The sequence below is a fragment of the Varanus komodoensis genome, unplaced genomic scaffold (assembly GCF_004798865.1).
Source record: "Varanus komodoensis strain SLA01 unplaced genomic scaffold, ASM479886v1 scaffold5, whole genome shotgun sequence".
In the NCBI taxonomy this organism is placed as follows: domain Eukaryota; kingdom Metazoa; phylum Chordata; class Lepidosauria; order Squamata; family Varanidae; genus Varanus; species Varanus komodoensis.
Window position 1 is genome coordinate 13,857,565 of NW_025336087.1, and position 21,974 is coordinate 13,879,538.

A 21,974-nucleotide genomic window follows, 5' to 3' on the forward strand; every position below is an offset into this window, starting at 1 on the left:
TGCCCACATCCCTAGCTTCTTCTTTGCATCCCCTCCTACTTTCTAGCCTTGCTCGCTCCCTATTCATTTATTTATAAAAGCTTTTATATATTCTTCACTTAGCCAGGGGCTCTCTGAACAGTTTACAAGAGGGGAAAACCAATACCAAAAAACAATACAATCAAGTAAAAACATAAATTGACTTAACAGCAACCAATCCCAGGCAATCCAACACTGATATAAAATAAGATATAACTCTCCTATTTAACAGTTAAAATGCTGGGAAAATAAAAGGTTTTAGCCTGGCACTGAAAAGCACATAAATTCGGTGTCAGGTGCACACTTCTGGGAAGCTGATTCCATACCTGGGGAACCACAGCCAAAAAGGCCCTTCCCTTTTTTGCCACCTTCCTTGCATCTTTTAAAGAGTAGCCGAAAAGGACCTCAGTAGATGACCTGAAGGTCTAGGTAGATATACATGGGAGGAGATGCTCCCTGCAGATATTCAGGCCCCAACCCATTTAGGGCTTTATATGTTAATGAAAGCACCTTAAAGCAAACCCAGACTTCAACTGGTAATCAGTGTTAATAATAAAGGACTAGCATTATGTGATCTTGCCTACTAGTTCATGTTAATAGGCAGGCAGCCCTATTCTGTACTAAGTATCTGGACTCTTTTAAAGGGCAACCCCCGTAGAGTGCACTATAGTAGTTCAGACATGAGGTTACCAGAGTGTGAATAACTGTTGCTAGGTTCTCCCTGTCCAGGTAAGGGAGCAGCTAACAGAAGGTACTCTGGGTCACAGAAGCCACCTGGTAGTTCAGAGATAGCTCTGGTTGCAGGAATACCCTGAAACTCCAAACCCTGTCCTTTAGAAGGAGTGCAACCCCATCCAGGACAGAATGGATACTGTCCACCTGGACAGAAGACTCACCTATCAACAGTACCTTCAATCTTATCTGGAATAAGCTTCAATTTATTGGCCCACAACCAGTCCATCACCCTGCTCAGACACTGGCTCAAAATGGCCACTGTTTCACCTGGGTTAGATGAAAACAAGAGGTAGAACTGAGTGTCATCAGTACACTTCAGCCCAAACCTCTGGATAACCTCTCCCAGAGATTTCATGAAGATATTAAATGGCATGGAGAATAAAATAAAATTCCATGGCGCAAGTGCCATGGCCCATAGCCACTATCCTCCAGCACCACTTTATGGAATCAGCCAGTCAGGTAACAGCAGAACCAGTGCAGAGCAGTACCTCCAATTCCCAACCTGACCAGCTTATCCAGAAGGATACCACAGCTGATAGTACCGAGAGGTCAGGAAAACCAACAGGGACATACCCCCACTGTCTTTCTCCTGGCAAAGGCCCTCCCACAGGGAGACCTAGGAAATTTCCATCCCAAAATCAGGTGTAAAGTCAGATTGAAATAGATGGATATGGTCAGTTTCCCTCAAGTTTCCTCCCCAGCCACCACCTGCTCAAACACCCTGCCCAAAAAGGGAATGTTGGCCATTGTCCTACAATGATATTGTTAATATCATTTGGGCCCAAGCTTGCCTTCCTCAGGAGAGGTCTGACTACTGCCTCCTTCAAGGGGGCTGGGACCAATCCTTCCTTCAGAGAGGCGTTCACGATCTCTTGGATCCAAGTACACATTTCCTCTTTGGCTTGGATGATCAGCCATGCGGGAAAAGTGTTGCGTATACAGATGGCAGGTTGAACTTGTCCAAGAACCTTGTTCACATCCTCAGGCCTCAATAATTGAAATGTATCCAATAGAATAGGACCAGATAGTGCTCTGGACTCCTCAGTTGGGAGAACTACATTAATTGTGGAGTCCAATTTGTGCCAAATGCGAGCAACTTTATCCTCAAAATACTGTGCAAGCTCGTCACAGTGGGCTGCCTAGGATTCCACTTGATCTTCTTAGGGCAAGTTCACAAGAAGCCACAAACCGCTTGGAATAGCTCCACTGGACAGCACTGAGATGTGCTGTGGGTGGAGAAGAATGCGCTCTTTGCCACCCTCACTGCTACAGCATAGGCTTGATAATGAGCTCTCACCTGTGTTCTATCTCTCTCACTCTCACTGGCACACACACACTGCATCTTCCCACATGAGGGCTCTGAAGGCAGAGACAGAAGTGCTAGATGGCAAATGGAGTGGCTGAGCCAGGACTCAAAGCAGTGAAAACCTCTTATTTCCTTCTGGGACTACAGGCATTTTCCTTTTCTTTGGCCATGGGGACAGGTATGTGCATACAAGATAAGCAGAGCAATCTTATGTACACTTACTCAGAATTAATCTCCACAGACTTCCATGTATGCATGCCCACAACTGCGTATGTAAATAGGTCTGTTTGCTTGTTTGTTTATTTTGAGTGGGAATAAAATATGAGGATTGACTTTGATGTCCATGCCCTTCCTTGGCTTGAACTCAGTTTCTTGAGTGATTTACTTGTCTTTTGACTAGCCCAGGTCTCCATGACATCCATTAAACCCATATTCTCCATAGGATCTATTTTATGGTGATGCCCACTGCAATTTCACAAATTCCAAATGTTCCCAGGGGTCAAAACAGATGGGGGGGCCACTGGCCTACAGAACGGTGATGCAGGTACACATACTCCAATATTACGGAAAGTTCAAGATACAGTAGTTGATGAATAAAACAATCCATAGTTTCATTAATAATTCAAAACAAGTCATTATTTCACTAACTTTGTAGGATCTGCTCCTTTGAAGTAGGCATTTACAGATTCAGTAAGGGCTACTGCAACAGGCAACGTGTCTTGATTTCCAAGGCTGACAGGGCTAGGGCCGCGTGAAATTCCTAGAATACATATAGCTTATAAGTTTCATTTCCATGAACAGTACTTTCAAATATGGATGATTTTGGGTATAATTTTTATTAGACACTTGCTGTTAACTTGAAATCTAAGTAACACTAATAAACAAATATTAAGTGATGCAGGTTTTAGGCTATTTCCCTAGAAATTCTGGAATTCAAAGACATTACAAAAATATAAAAATCATATAAATGTATGAACATATAAGAAATATAAAAATCACATCATATCACATCTACTGTACGCTTGAGTGAAAAGCAATTAAGTTATCCATGAACTGTAGATCAATTGTGGGGCATTTAACCCATGATTAAGTTAGAGTGTCCAGGTTCAAAATCATGTAGCACTTCCTGATCAGAGGGTGAACATCCAAAAAGCTACAGTATATGCCCAACACATCACAACAAATTGTGGGTAATTGTGGGTAACCCATGATTTGTATGCATTATGTGCAAACAACCCAATGAACAGGAGATAAAGGAGGTTTATGTTTCCATATAAGTGTTGGTCATTGCCCATAAGAATTATTTTCAAAAAGAACCTTAAATAGACAACATTCCTGTTGTAGAACTGTTATCTTTCTACATATTCACAGAATTGTGCCTTTTGAGTTTTTCTCATATATGTATTACATATGTATGGAAAATAAAACAAATTTGTTGCTCATGTCTCAAATCCTGCCAAACAGATCCTATTATTCCAGGTATACAAGTTGCATTGCTTGTACATGGTGCTGCTACAATTCTCTTGTAAAATGGTATGCGTATACTTTTCAAAGTAGATTACATATTTTAAATAAACAAACTATTTCATATTTTATAATAAATTTATAAATATATTATGTATATCCCGTTTCGATCACATACATCAAAAGCTACAAAAGATGTAGATGGTACTATAGCCTTATTTGCAGACAGTGACTTACCAACTGTGGGTGTATTTGCTGCACTCAAGGAAGTAGATGATGATATTGATGAGGAACTCTCTGCACGTGCTAAAGGAGCTGAGGGGGGTGGACTGGAACTGGAGGTCAAAGGTGGGCTGAATGGCCTTGGCTGAATGCAAATTAGAAATGTGTCAAGGCATACAATCAAGTAGACAAGGCTACAGTTAGTTATAACTGAAGTAAAAATATGCTTACAATTTCATTAATTCCACTGAGCTTCCCTGTAGTCAGCTTTGGTCTAGAAGCTGGTCTTGGGGGAGGCACCAAGGTGCCTACAGAAAGAGGGGTTGTTGGTCTTGCTGGAAGGGAATAATGAGCTTTTAGGAAATTTGTATTATAATCTTATTTGTAAACACTGGAAATAAAATATACTGGCATACTAATTATTAGAATAAAAACAAATCTAAAAGTACTTTTAAAGGAAAAATAGAAACAGCTGAATGGAAATACTTTTTAATCATACAAACCAGAACATTGGTGATTGAGTAGAAGTAAACATACAAGCACTGCTCTGAAAGGTAATACTAGAAATTATAAGAGTTCTTAAGCTTAAACAATTCCATACTTCAATTATATAAAGTAGTATTACTTTTCCTAACTATGCTCAAACCATTCACAAAAAAAGACGGGACTTAGCCAGATTACTTTGCAGAAAAACTAACATCTATAAGTAACAGCCAGATATAATTTCTTTGGTGTATTGCTTATGATCAAGTTTATGTTTGGGTCCCCCTATTCTTTCAGGGCAGAGATCTGATTTGGAGGCAAGGTAAGTTAACCTTTTCTCCTCAGACTGGTTTCCCAATGCAAACTGTTTATAAAGAGGTTGCTGTTAGCTACAGAGGAGAAAACATACAGGGGCGACGTGAGTGCCTGTATGCTGCCCCTGGCAGTTCCCAGGGGCTGTTGTACCTGGCAAACTAGCACAAGGAAAAAGTGTTAGCTACAGCTCTATCAGTTGCAAAAGTAAACAAAACTACAGCTCTAGGGGGGTGGGGTGGGGGGACAACTGCCTACTTTTAGGAAAAGAGTAAGATACTGTCACATCGAAAGACAGATTTCCCACATGATGAGAAGGTTTGGACTACATACAACCCACATAACCACACTGCAGCAAAAGCCACCCAGTGCGGGTGAATCAACTCAGGCCCTGTAATGTTCCCAACAGATGATCAGGCAATCATGGGTTATACATCCCCTCTCTCCTTCTTTGTTGTCCTGTAGATATTGCAGGGGACACCGCAGGAGCACTGAGTTGCCCTTCTCTCCCCACCATGATCACCGGCCATTTCTATTCACAGCAGCTTTCTTTCCCTTATTTTTTCCAGTGATTGCAAAAGGTGGCTTTTAAAATACTTTTAATAATTTCTGTTTTGGCAGCTTGGGCACTTTTTTGGTGGTTGGCAGTGGCACTTGCCCAGTAGAGACTTGGCCAAGAATGACATGCAGTTTTTGCTACTCTTGTCAAGTGACTCACTAGTGATTTGGGTTAACCCATAATGGGTTGTGTCATCTGGGTCCACTGTGAGTGAAACAAACCCTACAGGTCATGGCTTCTCAGGATGCCCTATAAGTTAAGCCACCTGGACTAAACCATGCTGGGCTCATGCAATACACTATAGTTTATAATGGCCTCTGAGCCAGGTCAGTATATAATTTGTCTTAATCAGTATGTGTTTTATATTGTATTTTTAGGCTTTTAATCTTTTGCCCAGGGAGATTTGCAATTGGGCAGTATGAAGTTGAAATACTGAAGATGATGGTGTTTGACTAACTATGGATTCCAAATTCACATGAAAGAGAGAAAGCTGCAAATTTGCTATTGATCTTGGTAAATCTGGACAGTATTGTGCCTGACACAGTCAGAGTAAAAATGTCTCATCATGCTTTAAGTCTGCACAAAAGCAAATGACTAGGACAAGTTCTGTAAACTTCTTTGGTGCACTAAATGCTTAACATATAATATACTATACACAGCATAGTATAGGAAAAAGAATCAATCATAGTCAGTGCTTTTTTTGTAAAAAAAAAAAAAAAAAGGTGCCAGAACTCACATCGAAGCCAGCAGTAAGCACACACACCAATCCCAAGCCAAGGAGCAGTGGAGCAGCACCGCAGCTATCTCTCACTATCAGATAGCAGATCGCAGACACAATAGCAGCCTGCAGGCACTGTGCTAATTATGTTTGCTGCTGATCTGCTAGCCAAAATCACTTCGTAAAATCCACTGAAAGAAAGGTGCCGGAACACTGTTCCAGTGCGTTCTATGACAAAAAAAAGCCCTGATCATAGTACTGTGTGTATCAGGAATGAAAAGACAAGCTCAAGGTATTTGTTTTGGAGTATACCAACAGATATAGAAAAAAATCAATATTGCACTCATGCTCTGTTGGTTTCCCACAGGAAGCTAGTTTGCCACTGTGTAAACACAATGTTAGATTAGATGAACCCTTGATCAGATGGTAAGATTTTTTGTAAGTATTATTATATGATTGGAACAAATGTAAAAGCATAGTTTGAAACATTGGCATCCTTTAAACACAATTGGGATTTTAGCATTCCTTTTGTATTGTTAAGAAATATCATTTTGTTATCACTGAGAATGGACTAGTTTGCAGGACATGACAGGGCCACTGTGGGTTATTTAACTAAAGATAAACAATTTATTATTGCCAATTTGTATATGCTGTGTCATGTGAACCTGGCCACTGTGGGTGATTAAAGGTTAAATAACACTCATAAAATGCTACTAGTAATTAAGGGTTATGTGAAGGTTGTTTAATCCACAAATAACACATATTAGCTAGGTTAGAAGGACATGATGTACTGCCCTGTTGGAGCTACATATTCAAAATAGTCACTGCACACACCACACAACAACAACAAAACTCTTCTATCATCTCTCTTTACTCTTATTTCCAATTTCCTTTCTTCTTGATGGCACAGCGTTCTGCTTTTACAAGATGTGACCAGTATGGAGGAAAGATAGCTTGTGTAGAAATCATATACTCTTAAGTGACAATTGTCAGAATTTAAACAAATATTTTGCAATCAGCTTTAAAAGGGAAGAGACATGCCTAAATAGGAACACAAATGGTGTTAAGTGCTTTCAGTTACATTATGTTTTAAATAATCTTGTTAATTTATCAGTAAAAATTCGGCTTAAGTTTAACTGTATATTTATAAATCTTATGTCATGGCACTGTAGTCATTGTGGGTTTTCTTCAAAAAAACATACATACACATAAGCTTTTTTTGAGTAACAATATTCTTACCTGTTGATGAAGATGACATTGTTGAGGTCAGGGAGGATGAGTCACCAGAATTTCTAAAGAGTGGATCCCAGGCCAAGAGGTCATTGTTCCCTTTCCTAATTTGCAGGTTCACCACAAAATAAACAAACATCATGCACTTGTATAAAAGCATCTAACCTGTTTACAGTGCTGTAGGAAAAGCTGAAAGTTTCTATGCATGTTTTCATAAAAACATAACTTCTTATTAGAGAAAATATAGATTCAGTGGTCCTTCTGTTCTTATTACATTCACTTTTGCTCCAAAAGTCTTTGCTTTCCTGTTAAAGCATTTTGTATTCTGGCATCTTGCACCTTTCTGAACCTTTCAAGAACTTTTTAGTACCTTGTGTAACAAACCGAAACTCGTAACTATCCGTTCTAACAGATATATTCTTTCAGTTAGGCTAGGTTTACTGTATTTTTCTCTTCTAGCTTCTTAACCTTTTGTAAGTGACACAAAGGTTGATTACTCCCAATCCTTTTTGATCCTCCTAAGCTCCGGAAAACAACAACAAGATTCAGATAAGAAGCTTAAAGGAAAGCTATCTGGTTAGGTAGTAAAGATAATATTGTTAACATTTTCTACTTATGATAAGTGGTAAATAAGTAAAGATGAGATGAAATGTTTTGGGAACTGAACAGAATTCAAAGAAGTTTATGGTTAAGCTACCTCAAAAGAATGGAAGTCAGAAAGCATAGACTCAGATATGTCCTACTGGTATTATTTTAAGTTATTAAACAAGTAATTTTGTTTTTTGGAACTTAAAGGAAATTTATTGTTTAAATGTAACTACAAATGAAATAAGGATACTACATATAGCCCACAGATGGGACTTTGTGTAAATGAAAAGTCCATTGTTAAAGAGCATGAACTTATATTCTTTTCTTTGTTAGTAATAATCACATATTACCAACCCATCAGGAATCATAAACATCAGGGACAGAGCTGTCAGATTTCAACACAAGAAAAGCTGTATGCATCTTGAACTCCCTTTTCATTTTGGGACATGTGCATATCATCATGCAGAAATATCATGTGCATAAATCACAAGACAGACATGTTCCAGAAACAATTTATTTCAGCTACAACTCTCTGTCTTTTCTTAGGGGCCATGACGTTTGACAATGAGAACTACTTTAAGAGGCAACAAGGCAACCAGATTTGTTCCATGTGTACATGGTGCAGTCAGGGCAGCAGAAGGCTCAGGAAACAGCATCAAGAATGTCCTTTTTTAAAGAATTGAGCAGGAAGGCAGAACCATGCACCTTGTATGTATGTAGTGAGTGTGGAGAAAAGTCACACACAAATATGTTAATCTAGTTCTAGAGTGTTCCAAAACAATTCCAGCACCCATATGTAGGATTGTATGGAAAACAAGTAATTAACTGATTATTTAAAAACCTATCCTATTTCCTGCACAGTCTTGGAGGATCTGGGGAGATTAAAAACAACCTTTTCACTTATGAAAGCAAATACATGTATTTAAATTTGCACTCTTTTGCTTAAGTTTAAGTAGATAAAATTTTACAAATACCAGTACTATTCAGCACAAAGATATATAATGTAAATGGAAAAAAATGAATTTTGATGAGTTCAGAGATGAAGAGTTATATATTTGGATATGAACAACAAATCACTAGAATGGGACGGGAGGAAAACAGCCAGAATGAAGAATTAAATTTATTTATAAACTGAAAAATTAAACAAATCTCCATAGCAAAGCCTAAGCTACAACATCTGAATCCAGTAAGGGATACAGAAATATGGAGGAACTGAAGAAATAAAATTCAAATGAAATTAAAAAGTAAAACTTACTCAATAGATGCCGAAAACTTTGCTTTTGTTAATTCTTCACCTAATTAGAAAGATATATGATAACAGTTGAAAGCAGTGACATTTAATTAACAAAATCAGCAAGCTTGTAATAGAACAGAATTCCAACTGATAAAGTGGCAATATAAAGTAATACAAATAAATGTTAAAGTGAAATGGACATGAATTGCAGCGTGAATCATCTGTTTTGGTCTGATTTTCCTCATATTTTCTTCTGATCAGTGAGAGACAGTGTGGTATAGTGTTTAAGAGTGTGAGGCTGGGAGTCATGTGATTTGGGTTCTAGTTCCTGCTCAGCCATGAAGTCAATTGGGTGATTTTGGGTCCATCACAGACTCTCAGTCCAACCTACCTCATAGACTTGCTGTGGGGATAATATTGAAAGCAACAAGAGGAGAATAATTAATTATGCAAGCTGTTTTGATTTCTTAAAAAAAGAAAAAGGTGGGATGGATAAATAATCTAATACAAATGACTATATGAAAAGGATTCTAGGAAAAAGAAGGAGGTACATTAAGACAATATAAGAAGCTGTCTCCTGGTTCACCTGGAATCTCCCCTCCCTTGGTACGAGAACATGTAAGAGCAACTGCCCTATGGAAAGGAATCCAGGCATAAAATGCCTGCTATAGCTCCAACAGGGATGGTTTGATTTAATTTTAAAATGGAAGTTTGCAGTGTATCGATTACATTTGGGGCTTGGGGCCAGGGTATCTGAAGAAATGCTTATCTCCAGCTATACCAACCCGATTGTTGAGGTCATCATCGGAGGCTCTTTTCCATATTCCTCCCTCAGTGAAGCAAAGGGGAAGGTGGTAAGGAGGAAGGCCTTCTCTATAATAGTGCCCTGTTTGTGGAACACACTCCCATCTAAGATTCAGCTGGCGCCAACTTTGTATTCTTTTAGACGCCAGTTAAAAAGCTATCTTTCTTGTGATTATTTTGGTGGGTGAGGTGTTTTGTTACATTTGTTTGGCTTAATAGTTTACAGAAGTGTTACTGCTGCCACTTCTGATTTTAATGCCAGACAAACTTTTAGTATGAACATTTTTACCTTTTTTTGCTATTTTAATACATAGTTTATTTTGATTTGATCTGATTGTTGACTGATTTTACGCTATGATTATTTAAACGAATTGTATTTTTAATTGATGTTATATGTTGTTCATTATGTTGTGGGCCACTCAGAGAGTCTATGGCTATTGGACAGCATACAAAATAAGCAAATAAGTAAATTTTATAAATGATATGTGCCTCTTTAAGATCTCCAATCTAAAAGCAGGATAAAGTTACAAAATAAGTAATTACAGAAAATAGCATGTTGCATTATGTTATTTCGTAGTAGTTTTTCTGGCAGATGGCAGCTTTCCCTGAGTTACAAGCATCCAACTTATGAAGAACACATATTTATGAAAGAACTGACATAAAGCCTATTAATGTTTTAAAAATTACTTCACAAAATTGTCATCACCACAAAGAGAAAGGGATCCACATAGAGAGAGAGGAAGCAAAAGGGTAGAGAGGGAGGCTTCCAAAGCATGCCTTCCTGACTTGCCCCTCCAGAAAGAGAAATTCCTTTGGGCATTTCCTTGGTGCAAAAAGGCGGCACTGGTGATTTTGGGCAGGGAGGGGCTTAGAGATATCTGTGTTTTTTTCACTTTCATGAAGGTCCTGCACCCCTACCCCCCACAAGTGGAGGGCTGACTATACATGATCCAATTTACATACAAATTCGACTTAAAGTCGATTTTCCATTTTCTTAGGACCTGATCTCATTCATAATTTGGGGACTGCCTGTACTGCTCCTCAAAGTATGAGTTGTTTGTTCCTCTGCTCATCTAATAGGAAAGGGCATTTCAACTCCCCTCTTCTATCCCACACCATTCTCAATTGTTTACAAGTCACACCAACACTATTTTTGCTGCATAGGTAGGGGTCTTTTATGTGATTAGGCTTTAATGTCTTCCCACATGCCATATTTCCAGCTAAATAAGCTCTGTAGTTATTACTTGTCCTGTCAAGGAAAACCTGTACAGCTGTTCGTATGAAAGAGCAGCAGCTGGAAATGGCACTAAGAAGAAAGTTTAACCTCTTGAAACCCATGGTGTAGTCCTGATCTAAATGACCCACATAATCAGCGGTTGTTTTCACACCATTTTTAAGAGACTGCAGATCTGTATTAAAAAAAGAATAATCTCCTTTAATAACAGAGAAGCTAGGACAGAAAATTACCTCTATTTTATAGAAATATAAATGTGTGCTTCCATTTTTATATATTACTTCAGCAAAAATGATTTTTAGCAATAACTAGAAGCTATCACCCATATAAGGCTGGGAGGAAGACAAACAGGAAAAATCTTTATAGCCTGGAGCATGATCATTATTCTTAAAGCTAGTATGCAAGCATCAAGTTTCAATATGCGAGACAGTTTCTAGTGCTATCATCTTCCATGAGATCCACTAAAGCTGCCTACTTCCTTCCACAAAGGCTTCAGTTAATATTTTACTGTGAACATATTTTGAACAACTGCCAGAAAATAGACTTTTGCAGGAAGGGAATTTTGTTTTGGGGGGAAATCTCCCCCCCCCCAATACAAAGAAAAAACCTGATTTATAACACCCAGTTATCACAACATACATACATTGCCAAGAAACAATAGATTGTAAAGGTTCATGCTCATAAACAGAAAGTTCAAGTCTGATATAAACATAAGAAATATCTGACATTGCTTAGGTGTCCCCACAAACTTACTAGATGAGTTCCGGTTCATTTGGGCCTAAATGAAAGATAAGAAGAACAAACAATGCTTACTGAAGAAGTATTAGCATTCTAAACTTAAACAGGAGCTGCATATGGAGACAAATCTAACACCCATTTTTAAAAAGGGATCCAGGGAATCCAGGGTCCAGGAAATTACAAGCCAGTTAGCTTATCATCTGTTCTGGATAAACTACTTTAAACCAGTATCAAAGATAGAATCAATAAACACATAGAGGGACAAGCCCTGGTGGGAAAAAAATCACCATGGCTTCTGCAAGGGGAAGTCTTGTCTCACTATCATTGGATATCTCTGATAGTTTCAAAAAGCATGAGGACAGGGGTGAACCAGTAGTCATTGTTCACTTCTAAAAGGCTTTTGATGAAGTCCTTCACCAAAGGCTCCCAGGCAAATTAAGCAGTCATGGAATAATGGGGGGGGGGGGGAATCCCCTTATGGATCACTAACTGGTTAAGAACAGAAGACACAGTGTGGGAACAAATGACAATTTCTTCCAGTGGAGAGATGCAACCAGTGGAGTCCCACAGGTTTCTGTATTAGGACGAATACTTTTCAACCTATTAATGAATGATCCAGAATTAGGAGTTAGTGAATTGGCCAGGTTTGCTGATGGGACTAAACCATTTAGAGTGGTTAAAACAAAAAAGGAATGCAAGTAGCTCCGAAGGGATCCAGTGTGCATTACTGTACACTGTAAGCAAGTGTACAGTAATGCACGCTGGAGCAAAAAATCCCAACAAGTATATGCTGATTGGATCTGAGTTAGCAGTGACTGAGCAAGAAAGGGATCTTGGATAGTAGTAAAAGCTCAATGAAAATGTCGGCCCAGTGTGCAGCTGCTGTGAAAAAAGCAAACTCCATGTCAGACACAATTAGGAACAGAACAGAAAATAGAACTGCCAGAAAAAAAAAGCAAGAAGGGGAGACATGACAGAGATGCTTAAAATAATGCATGGCACAGAGAAAGTGGGGAGGAAAACATTTCTCTCTCTCTCCCATTAACTCTAGAACCCAGAAATATCTCATGAATCTGACTGATGGGAGGTCTGCTACAGATAAAAGGAAATACTTCTTCACCCACTGTATAGTTAAGCGACAAAATTTGCTGCCATGGGAAGTGCTGACAGCCACCAATCTGAATGGCTTTAAAAGGGGATTGGACAGATCCATGGGGGAGAAGGCTATGAGTTGAGTGGCTACTAGCCTTGCTGGCTATGTGCTACCTCCTTTACCAAATGAAGCATCCCTGCATACACTAGCTGCTGAGGAGTTTGGGTATGTGAATGTCTTGCAACCATCCTGCTTGAGTTTGCCACTGTGTGTTGGGAGTGCTGGACTTGATGGATGTTTGGTCTGATCCAGTAAAGCTTTTCCTATGTTCTTATTTTTTAAAGGGTGGGCAAATACAGGCAGGCCCTTCAAGGTGCTGCTGGGGCATCTTGAAGGAACCGTTCTTAATTGACAAAACAAAGACTGTGGACTCTAATTCCTCATGTTTTTGGAGGAAGGGGTATGGCAAGCAAAAAATGGTCCACAGTTGCAGTGAGAAGGAAAGCCTTTGCCAGATGCCCACTGGGTCCACTTCAATTTGTTTGAGGTGGTTGGCAGTGGTACTTTCCCTGTAGCTGCTTGGGAACAACAGCAAGAATTTTTGCTGCTCTTCCCAAGTGAGACACTAACAGTCTGGGTTAACCCACAATGGGTTTTTGTAGGTCAAACAAACTCTACCATGACAAGTAAGGGTGGCTTATAAGCAAAACTTAAGCCACTGTGACCAAACCATGCTGGGTTTCCATGACACAGTAACCCACTACAGCTTACAGCAAAGCTTTTAGTTAGTTTTTAGCTGCAAACTAGCTAAAAGTGTGCTAGATGGAACAACTATCAGGTAGATCCAGTTGGGTACAAAATTGGACTCAGAGTGCTCATCAATGGCACCTTCTCAAACTGAGGAGAGTTAGCAAGTGGAGTACTGTAGCATTCAGTCCTGGACCCAGTGCTCTTCAATATTTTTATTGATGATCTGAATGAGGAAGTGGAGGGAACAATTATCAAATTTGCAGATGACACAAATGAGTGGGATAGCTAATATTCTGGAAAAAATGAAATAAGATTCAATGTGATCTTGATAGGAGCACTAGACTGAAAACCATGGAATGAAATTCAACATGGGCAAATGCCAAGTTCTGCATCTAGGAAAAAGAAACCAAATGCATTGGTACAAGATGGGCAATACTTGGCTCAAGGTTTTTGGAATTGTAGATCATAAGCTGAATATGAGTCAACAATGTGATGTGGCTGCAAAAAGCGCAGATGCTATTTTAAGCTGAGTTAACAGAAATATCATTTCCAAACCATGAGAAGTTCTAATTCTCCTTTCCTTAGGACTGGTTAGACCTCATCTAGAGTACTGCGTCCAGTTCTGGGCACCACAGTTAAAAAAAGACACAGACAAACTGGAAAGAGTTAAGAGGAGGGTGATCCAGGCACTGAAAACAATGGGGAGGTTGAAAGGACCAGGCATGTTTAGCCTCAAAAAGAGAAGACTGAGGAGAGATGTAAGAGCACTCTTCAAATGCTTGAAAGGTAGTCACAAAGAGGAAGGCCACCATCTCTTCTCCAACATCCCAGAGTGCAAGACACAGGAATTAACAATCTCAAGTTACAAGAAGATAGGCTCTGACAGAACATCAGGAAGAACTTCCTGACTGTCAGACTAGTACAACAATGGAAACAATTACCTAGGGAGATTGAAGGGTCTCCCACACTTAGAGGCATTCAAGATGCAACTGGACAGCTGTCTGAGAGGGATGGTTTAACTTGGACTGCACTGAGCAGATGATTAGACATGATGGCACTCTGGTCCCTTCCAACTCTGCTATACTATAAATCTAAGCTACTGCGACTTTATTTGTCATGTGAACCAGGTCAATGGGTACTATTCAACAGGTGCTATTTATTAAAAATAACCTACATCTATACTAGAGACCATGGATAAGTCATTTCAAAAGGCCTCAGGGTAGTGGACCAAACTGTGAAGCTATTCTGAAAAATCTGTTCTGAGCTAACATAAAGTAGATGTCTTACTAAGACTTACTGGAGTAAATCTAATAAAGACCCCTAGAGGAGGTCGAAACAGGTTTAAAAATGCTGGTTTAACAGATGCAACAACATAAAAAATCATCATACTATTGTTCTTTTCTCTTTAACAGACTTCGGATGTACTGTCTTTCCTGGTGCTAACATATGGAGCGGATTATTGCAAGTCAAAGTGTTTACAAAATTAACTGTCAACTTTCCATAAACTGAAATTAACCACTACAAAACATTACAAAAACTGGACTACAATCATTATCCCACACCTTTTAAGTCTTCGTTAAAACTGTGATATTACTAATCAAGTATATTTAATACTTACAGGACTATGTCTCTGATGTCAGCATAGGAAATAAAATGGAGAAAACATAATTATTTACAGTTTTATGCAAGTTTTATTTTCTAGTGTACATTCTTCTCTAATTGCCTACTGTGCAGAAGCTAAAATATTAATAGAATAAAAATCCCACAGCATTAAAAACAGATTTAGTATTTAATAGAGAAAAAAGCAAGAATTCTTTGTGAAAATCTTACTGGCATGATTTAATTAATTGCTATATGTTCCCACAGCCAAAGCTCTCTGGGTGGTTGACTATAAATTGCATATTTTATAATAGTATTCATCCTCATATAGAGTGATTTGGGGCCTTGGCTCATGGAAGTACTGTCTTTTCAAATTCGTAGAAAGCTAAAATTTCTGTGCATGTTCTGAACTATTTTGGAAGATCTTTAAATCAAATATTTAGAATTCCTCTTTCTCTATAGCTGGGAAATAAAGTCTCTCAAGAAGCAGTCGTTTTAGCACAAGGCATGGATGGATCAGAATGTTCTGTCACTTGATTCACATGATCATTGGTAATAAGCCATGATAGGCTGAGGCACTCACAGGTACCAAGTGTCTGATCCAAGCCTCACTGCTGCACTTCTTGTCTTGCAAGGGTGATTTGTTGGGGCAGTCAACAAACAACAAGCCACGGGTTCTGGGTAGTTTGTTAACCATCTCAATAAGCCACCTGTTCTGGGATTAACTAAGAAGCTGTGCCTAGCGTGGGTAATTATGCAAATCAACTCGCATACGACAACCTCCATATCAACTCCAATATGAGGTATGCAAATCAACACCCACCATGGCTTGTTAACCTCCCTGTACTTGGGCAAACCAGGCAAGAATGTTATTTCCTTTCACACACTTGATGCAGCCTTAGATTGCAAGGCAAGACATTTACTAGAGTCCTGTGAGAGTGTCAATAAGCACGCAGACAGCGGCAATCCTGTAGACATTGTTTACTTGTGTTAGCCAGAGATTTATCTATCCTTGCACAATGGAAGATGTACTAAATAAATAAAGCAAGCAAGCAAAAGAGCCAAACAAAGAGGGTTTTGAGTAGGATTGTGTGATGTGAGTGTTCTAATTCTGACATGCCACCGACATGCACTCTCCCTCCCAGCTAAAGACCTCAACTAAAAATGTGACTTCAATGGACAATGGAATCTAACACAATTTGAGCTTACTGATATACATATGAACAACTGAGCTGCAAAATAGAATTCTTAAATAAAACTTCAAGAACTAAGCTTGGAATGACTCTCTTCTGAACTAATTAGGCTCTAGCTAATCTGAGCAGCTGGTTTCTTTCCTCTTTATCTCTGAACTAAGATGGTTCTATTGTCCATTTGCATCCTAAATCCATTATTATTCTATAATATAGCTCATTAAAAATACGCAACTGAGTTACAGAGCCTATACAGTTCATAGATTTATGTTATACTGATTAATTTTAAGTTTGTAACAAATAGCACAAATCATTACATAATGTATCTGATATACTAAATACTATGCTCAGGTTACTTACAGATATAGCTGGTGAAATTGTGATGTTCCCTATTGATTCTTTTAATTCATCCAGTGAAGGCATTGTATAATGAGAACTATTGTTTGGTAGTACAGGTTTGATTTCCACGTGGAACTTCCTTGGTTCATCGTCATCAGAATCAGATTCACTTGAGGAATAGAAGTGGTTCTGTTTGGCATGTTATTTGTAGTTAAGGCAAATACTGATTGATCAGTTAAGCAACAGTATCACTATACCATGAATACAGATGAAAGTACATACAGTAATTATGAGGAAATTGAGTTGCTAATGAATATTAAGGCTCATCCAACTTCCCCTCCCAAAAAAATAGTGTTCAACATATTCAAAAAGACTTATAAAAAGTCCAGATGTCTATATAAGCGTAACAATAAAAAGGATATTCTGGCTTGCTTCAGGTTTGATACTGTATCCTTCATCGTCTACGTCAGGAATGTTCTAGATGGAAAATAGAAAATGTATTAGGGCAATGCAGTTCTGAAAATATTTTGAGTATGTATCAATGATCTTTTTATCTGTTTATGAAAGCAAGTATGCTTCTGTCAATAAAAACTTTGAACAATTAAGTCCAGGGAAATCTCAGAATCTAGGTAATAATGATTTATCAGTTTACATATACTGTCACCTTCAGCACTTTTTTTTCTGCTGCAGTGTAAAAACTAAGAGATGAATGTTTATTAAAGCTTACCTAGGTAATCTACAGACAAAATAAACTGTTGTAAATCTATGCCTCAAACTAAAGGCACTGCCTGGAGTATATGGCATATATGTACCTGATTATCAAACAATGCTTCTCATATAACACTCTCCAAACCAAGTGTTCTAGCATAAGGGTTATAGCCTATTATTCCTGTTTTTGTAACTTCATCACTAAGCTATACTGCAACCTTGCATGACTGTTCTTATTGCAGCTATTATGGACTAGATTCTAAGTGAGTTACTGAAATTCAACTACTGCTACAAGACCTGCATTGGCTTGTTACAACTTACAGGGCACAAGTAAGACTCCATTATACATTGCTTCCAGCAGCAAAGCTGTCCATTTTTACTGGCAGTGACTAATATAAGGTTTGGCACTGTGCTTAGGTACACTGTAGACAATACATACTTTGCCTCTGAGTATGCATTAACTTTTCTCGCTGTTAGGTATTTCATTGTAACACAAGGAAGGAAATGTATGTGTCTCATATTCGTAGTAAGAATTGCCCAGTCTCATGCATGGTTAAATAGAAATGTTAGATTGAGTGGGATTCTCAAGTAGGAGTACACATGATGCAAGTCTGAGTTGCATTTTCAGTGGTTTTCCTTCACCTAGACATTCGCCAAACATTATATCACTTTGAAGAAATGTAATTCAACCTCTGTTACAATCAGAGGTTAAGATAAAATAGTGTTGACTGAAAATACCAATTAATTTAAAAAATGGGCCTAGCATATACAGGTTTGATGCTCCACAAAGAAATAGCCAATGAACCATGGCACTACTTTTCTTTCTGTATGTTGTAAATTGTAGGTGGAACTATATGTTCACAAAAAGCAGTAAAATGTGTATGCAAATGGAATAAGCTGTGTTTTACCTTTGTAGCAAGATGTGCAAATTTTCAGAAAACAAAAAAGCAAAAGCATGACTTGCTCTTGCTCCTATTTCTTGTTCTCTAAATATGAAATTGGCTCTTTATTCTAGCCAATCTTTATGCTCTTCATGCTATCATATAATAGCATTTTTATTCAAGAGTAAGAGAACTGTGTCAAATGACATAGTCTTATCCTTAGTCTAGGCAGAATGAGAATATGATAGATAACATGTGTTGACTGCTTTATTATAGACTCAGTAACTATGCTTCTCTTTAACTTGTTCCTTTTTATTATTGGATTAATTCGGTCATTTCCAAAGTTACAGTTACCCTAACAAATACCATCACATAGCTTAAGCAGGTAAAATGCTGCATAGAATTTTAAATCCAGAATGTTCAGGTACAGTTTCTTTTATGTGTGGACAAGAGTTCAAAAAGCACCATGATTTTAGTAACAGAAAGAGTGGCAATCATACAGGCCAGTATCTTAGCTCTATGTTTTCAGAATCACAAAGCTTTAGCTATGCTTGACCTCAAGCCGACCTTGTTGATAGAATAAAATGTACTAACAAGAGTTGACACAAGTAAATGGTACAAATACAAATAGGTAGAGGCCATTGCCATATTACACCACAAGCAAAAGAGATTCTGAAGTTATACGGCTGAAGTTGGGATCTATTTTGTTAGCTATCATAGTTAAATGCTAAAAATACTATTAAAAACTAGTTTGGACAGCCTATGACAAACTGAGGAATAAACAGTTCTTTAATATGGAGGAAGAAACCTGGCTTTTTATATGAACATAAAATGTGGTCCAGCTGATGGTCTAAACAGGTTTTCTAATAAAATACTTAAAATAGATAATTGTCAATTGTTTGCATGTTTTTATTTAGAAAACAAGTCAATGTTATCCTCCTAACTATGGGATAAGTTCCCTCCTTATCTCTAAAAATACATGATACACTATTCATCTTCCAATCTTTGGGTGGGATCCAAATTTGTTATGTTGCTAATGGAACAGTGAAAATAGGAGGGGATAATTTTCTTGCTTTGAAGGTCTAGCTAGAAAATGTACCAAGGCAGGTTTTCACGTAGTATTGGAAGGCTATAGTGGGGAGAAAATGGAAAGGAAGTCTTGTCATGCTGGTGAACGCTTGATAGTATAACACTAGTTTTAAATCTTTATAGCAGAGGCAAGGATGTTGCTGCCTTCCAGATTTTTTGGACTACAATTCCCATCAGTCCTAACCAGTAGTTAAGAATGACTGGAGCTATACACCAAACTTAGGGAGGGGGGAGTAAGTAATTTTTTAAAGACAGAATTTTCTATCACTCAGTCCCTATTCTGCATCTATTCAATTGTAGTATCAAAGCAGAGTTTAATAATAACAGCTTTATTGTTTTCTACTGCTGCTCAGCTTGCCCAGGGAATTCTTTAAGATGAAGTTGCACTACCATGCCATACTCCCCAGCATCATAGGACCAAACTTTGTTCATTTGGCATTGATGTATCTCTTCAGAAGCACTACAATGCATTACAAAGAGGTAGCTACAAGATCAAGTAAAAGTTTTCACAGGTGAAATGATGCTTGCATGGTACTCAGTTTTCAAATAATAAAGTCAACATTTGGATGAAGCTGCAGACACATTTTTGACTGGGTACTGTGAAATGGAAAATCTACATAAAATTAACCCAGAAAATTAATGATGGAAACTTTTATCCTTGCTTATGGGCTTTGCTAGGAGATACTTCTGTATAATAAAGTTGCAATGTTTTTGGAATTTCATGCCAATGGCATAATTCTCTCTGTTCTGCATTGCTATTTTGAAAAAGTAACACTCTAAGTACTTGACCAAGTTTTGTAGACTGATTCAATGCTTTTTGATCTGAAAGCTTTTATTTCATTGTATCTTGGAACCTACATTTCAAAAGACCAGATTCACGACACAAGAACAGGACTGTGCTCTAAGTTCTATCTAATTTAGTCAATTTATAATGGCCCTAGGTTCAAAAGCACCATCAATATTCTAAGTTCAGTTCTATTTCCTCCTGCTTCTTTACAAAAAATAACTAAAACTAGTTTAGTGCTAGGAGGGTTCATTAATCTGCATTGTAAAACTTGTGTGTATACTTTGCTAAGTTTTTGAAACTAGTTATTTACAAGAAAAAATTATCATTGTCATGGAACTCTTTTTATGTCTGCTGGGGAACTCCTAAATGTTGTTAAGATATCTAAGGCTAGTTCTAGGGTATGTATGAAGAGCACCATCCAGGCCTGTTATCCTACATGAAATGATTACAAGATTCCCATCCAGTGTTCTCCTGTGGTTCCGCACTGCAGGGACATATAGGTAGTGGTGTATAAGCAGTCCTTTGGGCAACTTCTTTACTAATGGTGGATTTCTGAATTGAGTAATCCCCTTATAAGAACCCGCATTCCAATAGATTCCTAGATTTCCTTGGACATACTGCTTTTAAAGCCATTTCTACAAAATAAATAAATAAATAAAATGCTTGAGTCATACCTTACAACTAAGTTCCAACAGACTGACAACTCTAACAACTGTTTCCTTCCTTTGACAGGAACTCTGCCATAGCATTATATGTCTTAATAACTGAGATCTCTGAATATGTGTACTTTTGTCACAAGCTTGGTATATGGAAGAATACTCATGCTTGCTAAAGTTGACAGTAAAGAATTGTAAAAACTGCATAACATTACAGAAAGAAAAATATTACGGCAGAAAGAAAATAAGATTCATGTTCTAAAATTGTTAAGCAGAATTATACTACTGGGTGATGGGAAAGGAATAAGTTATAATGCTTGGTGTAGCTTGAAAGAACTATGCCACACATTTACACTTGAATTTGTTTCATTAATTATTAAATAGAGTACCAAAACAAGCAAGTAAAAAAAGTAAACACTGTAAGTCAACCCCAGTTACTTTTCACTCCACTGATTATTCCTTGTGCTGTCAAAAATCATTAATACCATGACTTGCATGATAATTCTAGGGATCTATTTATCAGTTTCTTCAGAATAAAGTCACACAAAACAAGCATTTGTTTTACTGAGACGCAATGATTTAGAATAGATCAACTTCAACATCGACTACAGAAAAAAATAACATTGATAAAAAATAGTTATCTGTTTAACTCAGTGCTTTTTAGCATTGGCACACATGAACAAATAAAGTGAACATATGAATTCTTCAGAATACTGAAAGCCTCATAAACGGACTAAAAACAGTTCTGTCAACAGATTCCACTCCCTTGTATATTAGGAATGTACTGTTTCATTTCAGCCAGAGGAGCTAACAATGATAAAATGAGCAAAGAAAACTACAAATAAATATGATCAAAGGAAAATTCTGTACGTACTTTGGGTAAAGCTACAAGTTCACACCAAAAACAAAAAACAGCTTTATTTAATTCTATTTAAAATACAACTACTTACTATTGAATCAGCATCTGGACATTCCCTGTAAAAAAACATAATGACTTGTTGAAATACATATATGAGGGGCTTTTGGTTTGCTATTTAATGTAATTATATAGAGATGCTTCCATATTGCCTTTAAAATAGTGTATAGGTCATTTATTCATATTTATATTCTAGCCTTTGCTTAAGAAATGCCCAAGGTTACTAATATAAAACAGCAAAATACTTAATGTTAACCAAAACACAAATGGGAGACAGACATTTAAACAAAATCACAAAAGGAACCAAACGAGATAAAATCA

The 21,974-nt window shown here is 37.7% G+C and overlaps 1 protein-coding gene across 1 annotated transcript in view; it reads right to left on the bottom strand.

The window, feature by feature from the left end:
* Positions 1-21,974, bottom strand: part of FCHO2 (FCH and mu domain containing endocytic adaptor 2) — an 81,764-nt gene that overhangs the window by 9,867 nt on the left and 49,923 nt on the right. The window contains exons 11-20 of the mRNA XM_044446544.1: positions 21,688-21,712; positions 17,039-17,093; positions 16,638-16,816; positions 15,107-15,118; positions 11,661-11,685; positions 8,891-8,930; positions 7,057-7,151; positions 3,977-4,080; positions 3,761-3,890; positions 2,708-2,819 (exon numbers count right to left, since the gene is read on the bottom strand). Of these exons, the coding sequence (XP_044302479.1) occupies positions 2,708-2,819; positions 3,761-3,890; positions 3,977-4,080; positions 7,057-7,151; positions 8,891-8,930; positions 11,661-11,685; positions 15,107-15,118; positions 16,638-16,816; positions 17,039-17,093; positions 21,688-21,712 (777 nt within the window). The remainder of the gene's footprint in view (positions 1-2,707; positions 2,820-3,760; positions 3,891-3,976; positions 4,081-7,056; positions 7,152-8,890; positions 8,931-11,660; positions 11,686-15,106; positions 15,119-16,637; positions 16,817-17,038; positions 17,094-21,687; positions 21,713-21,974) is intronic.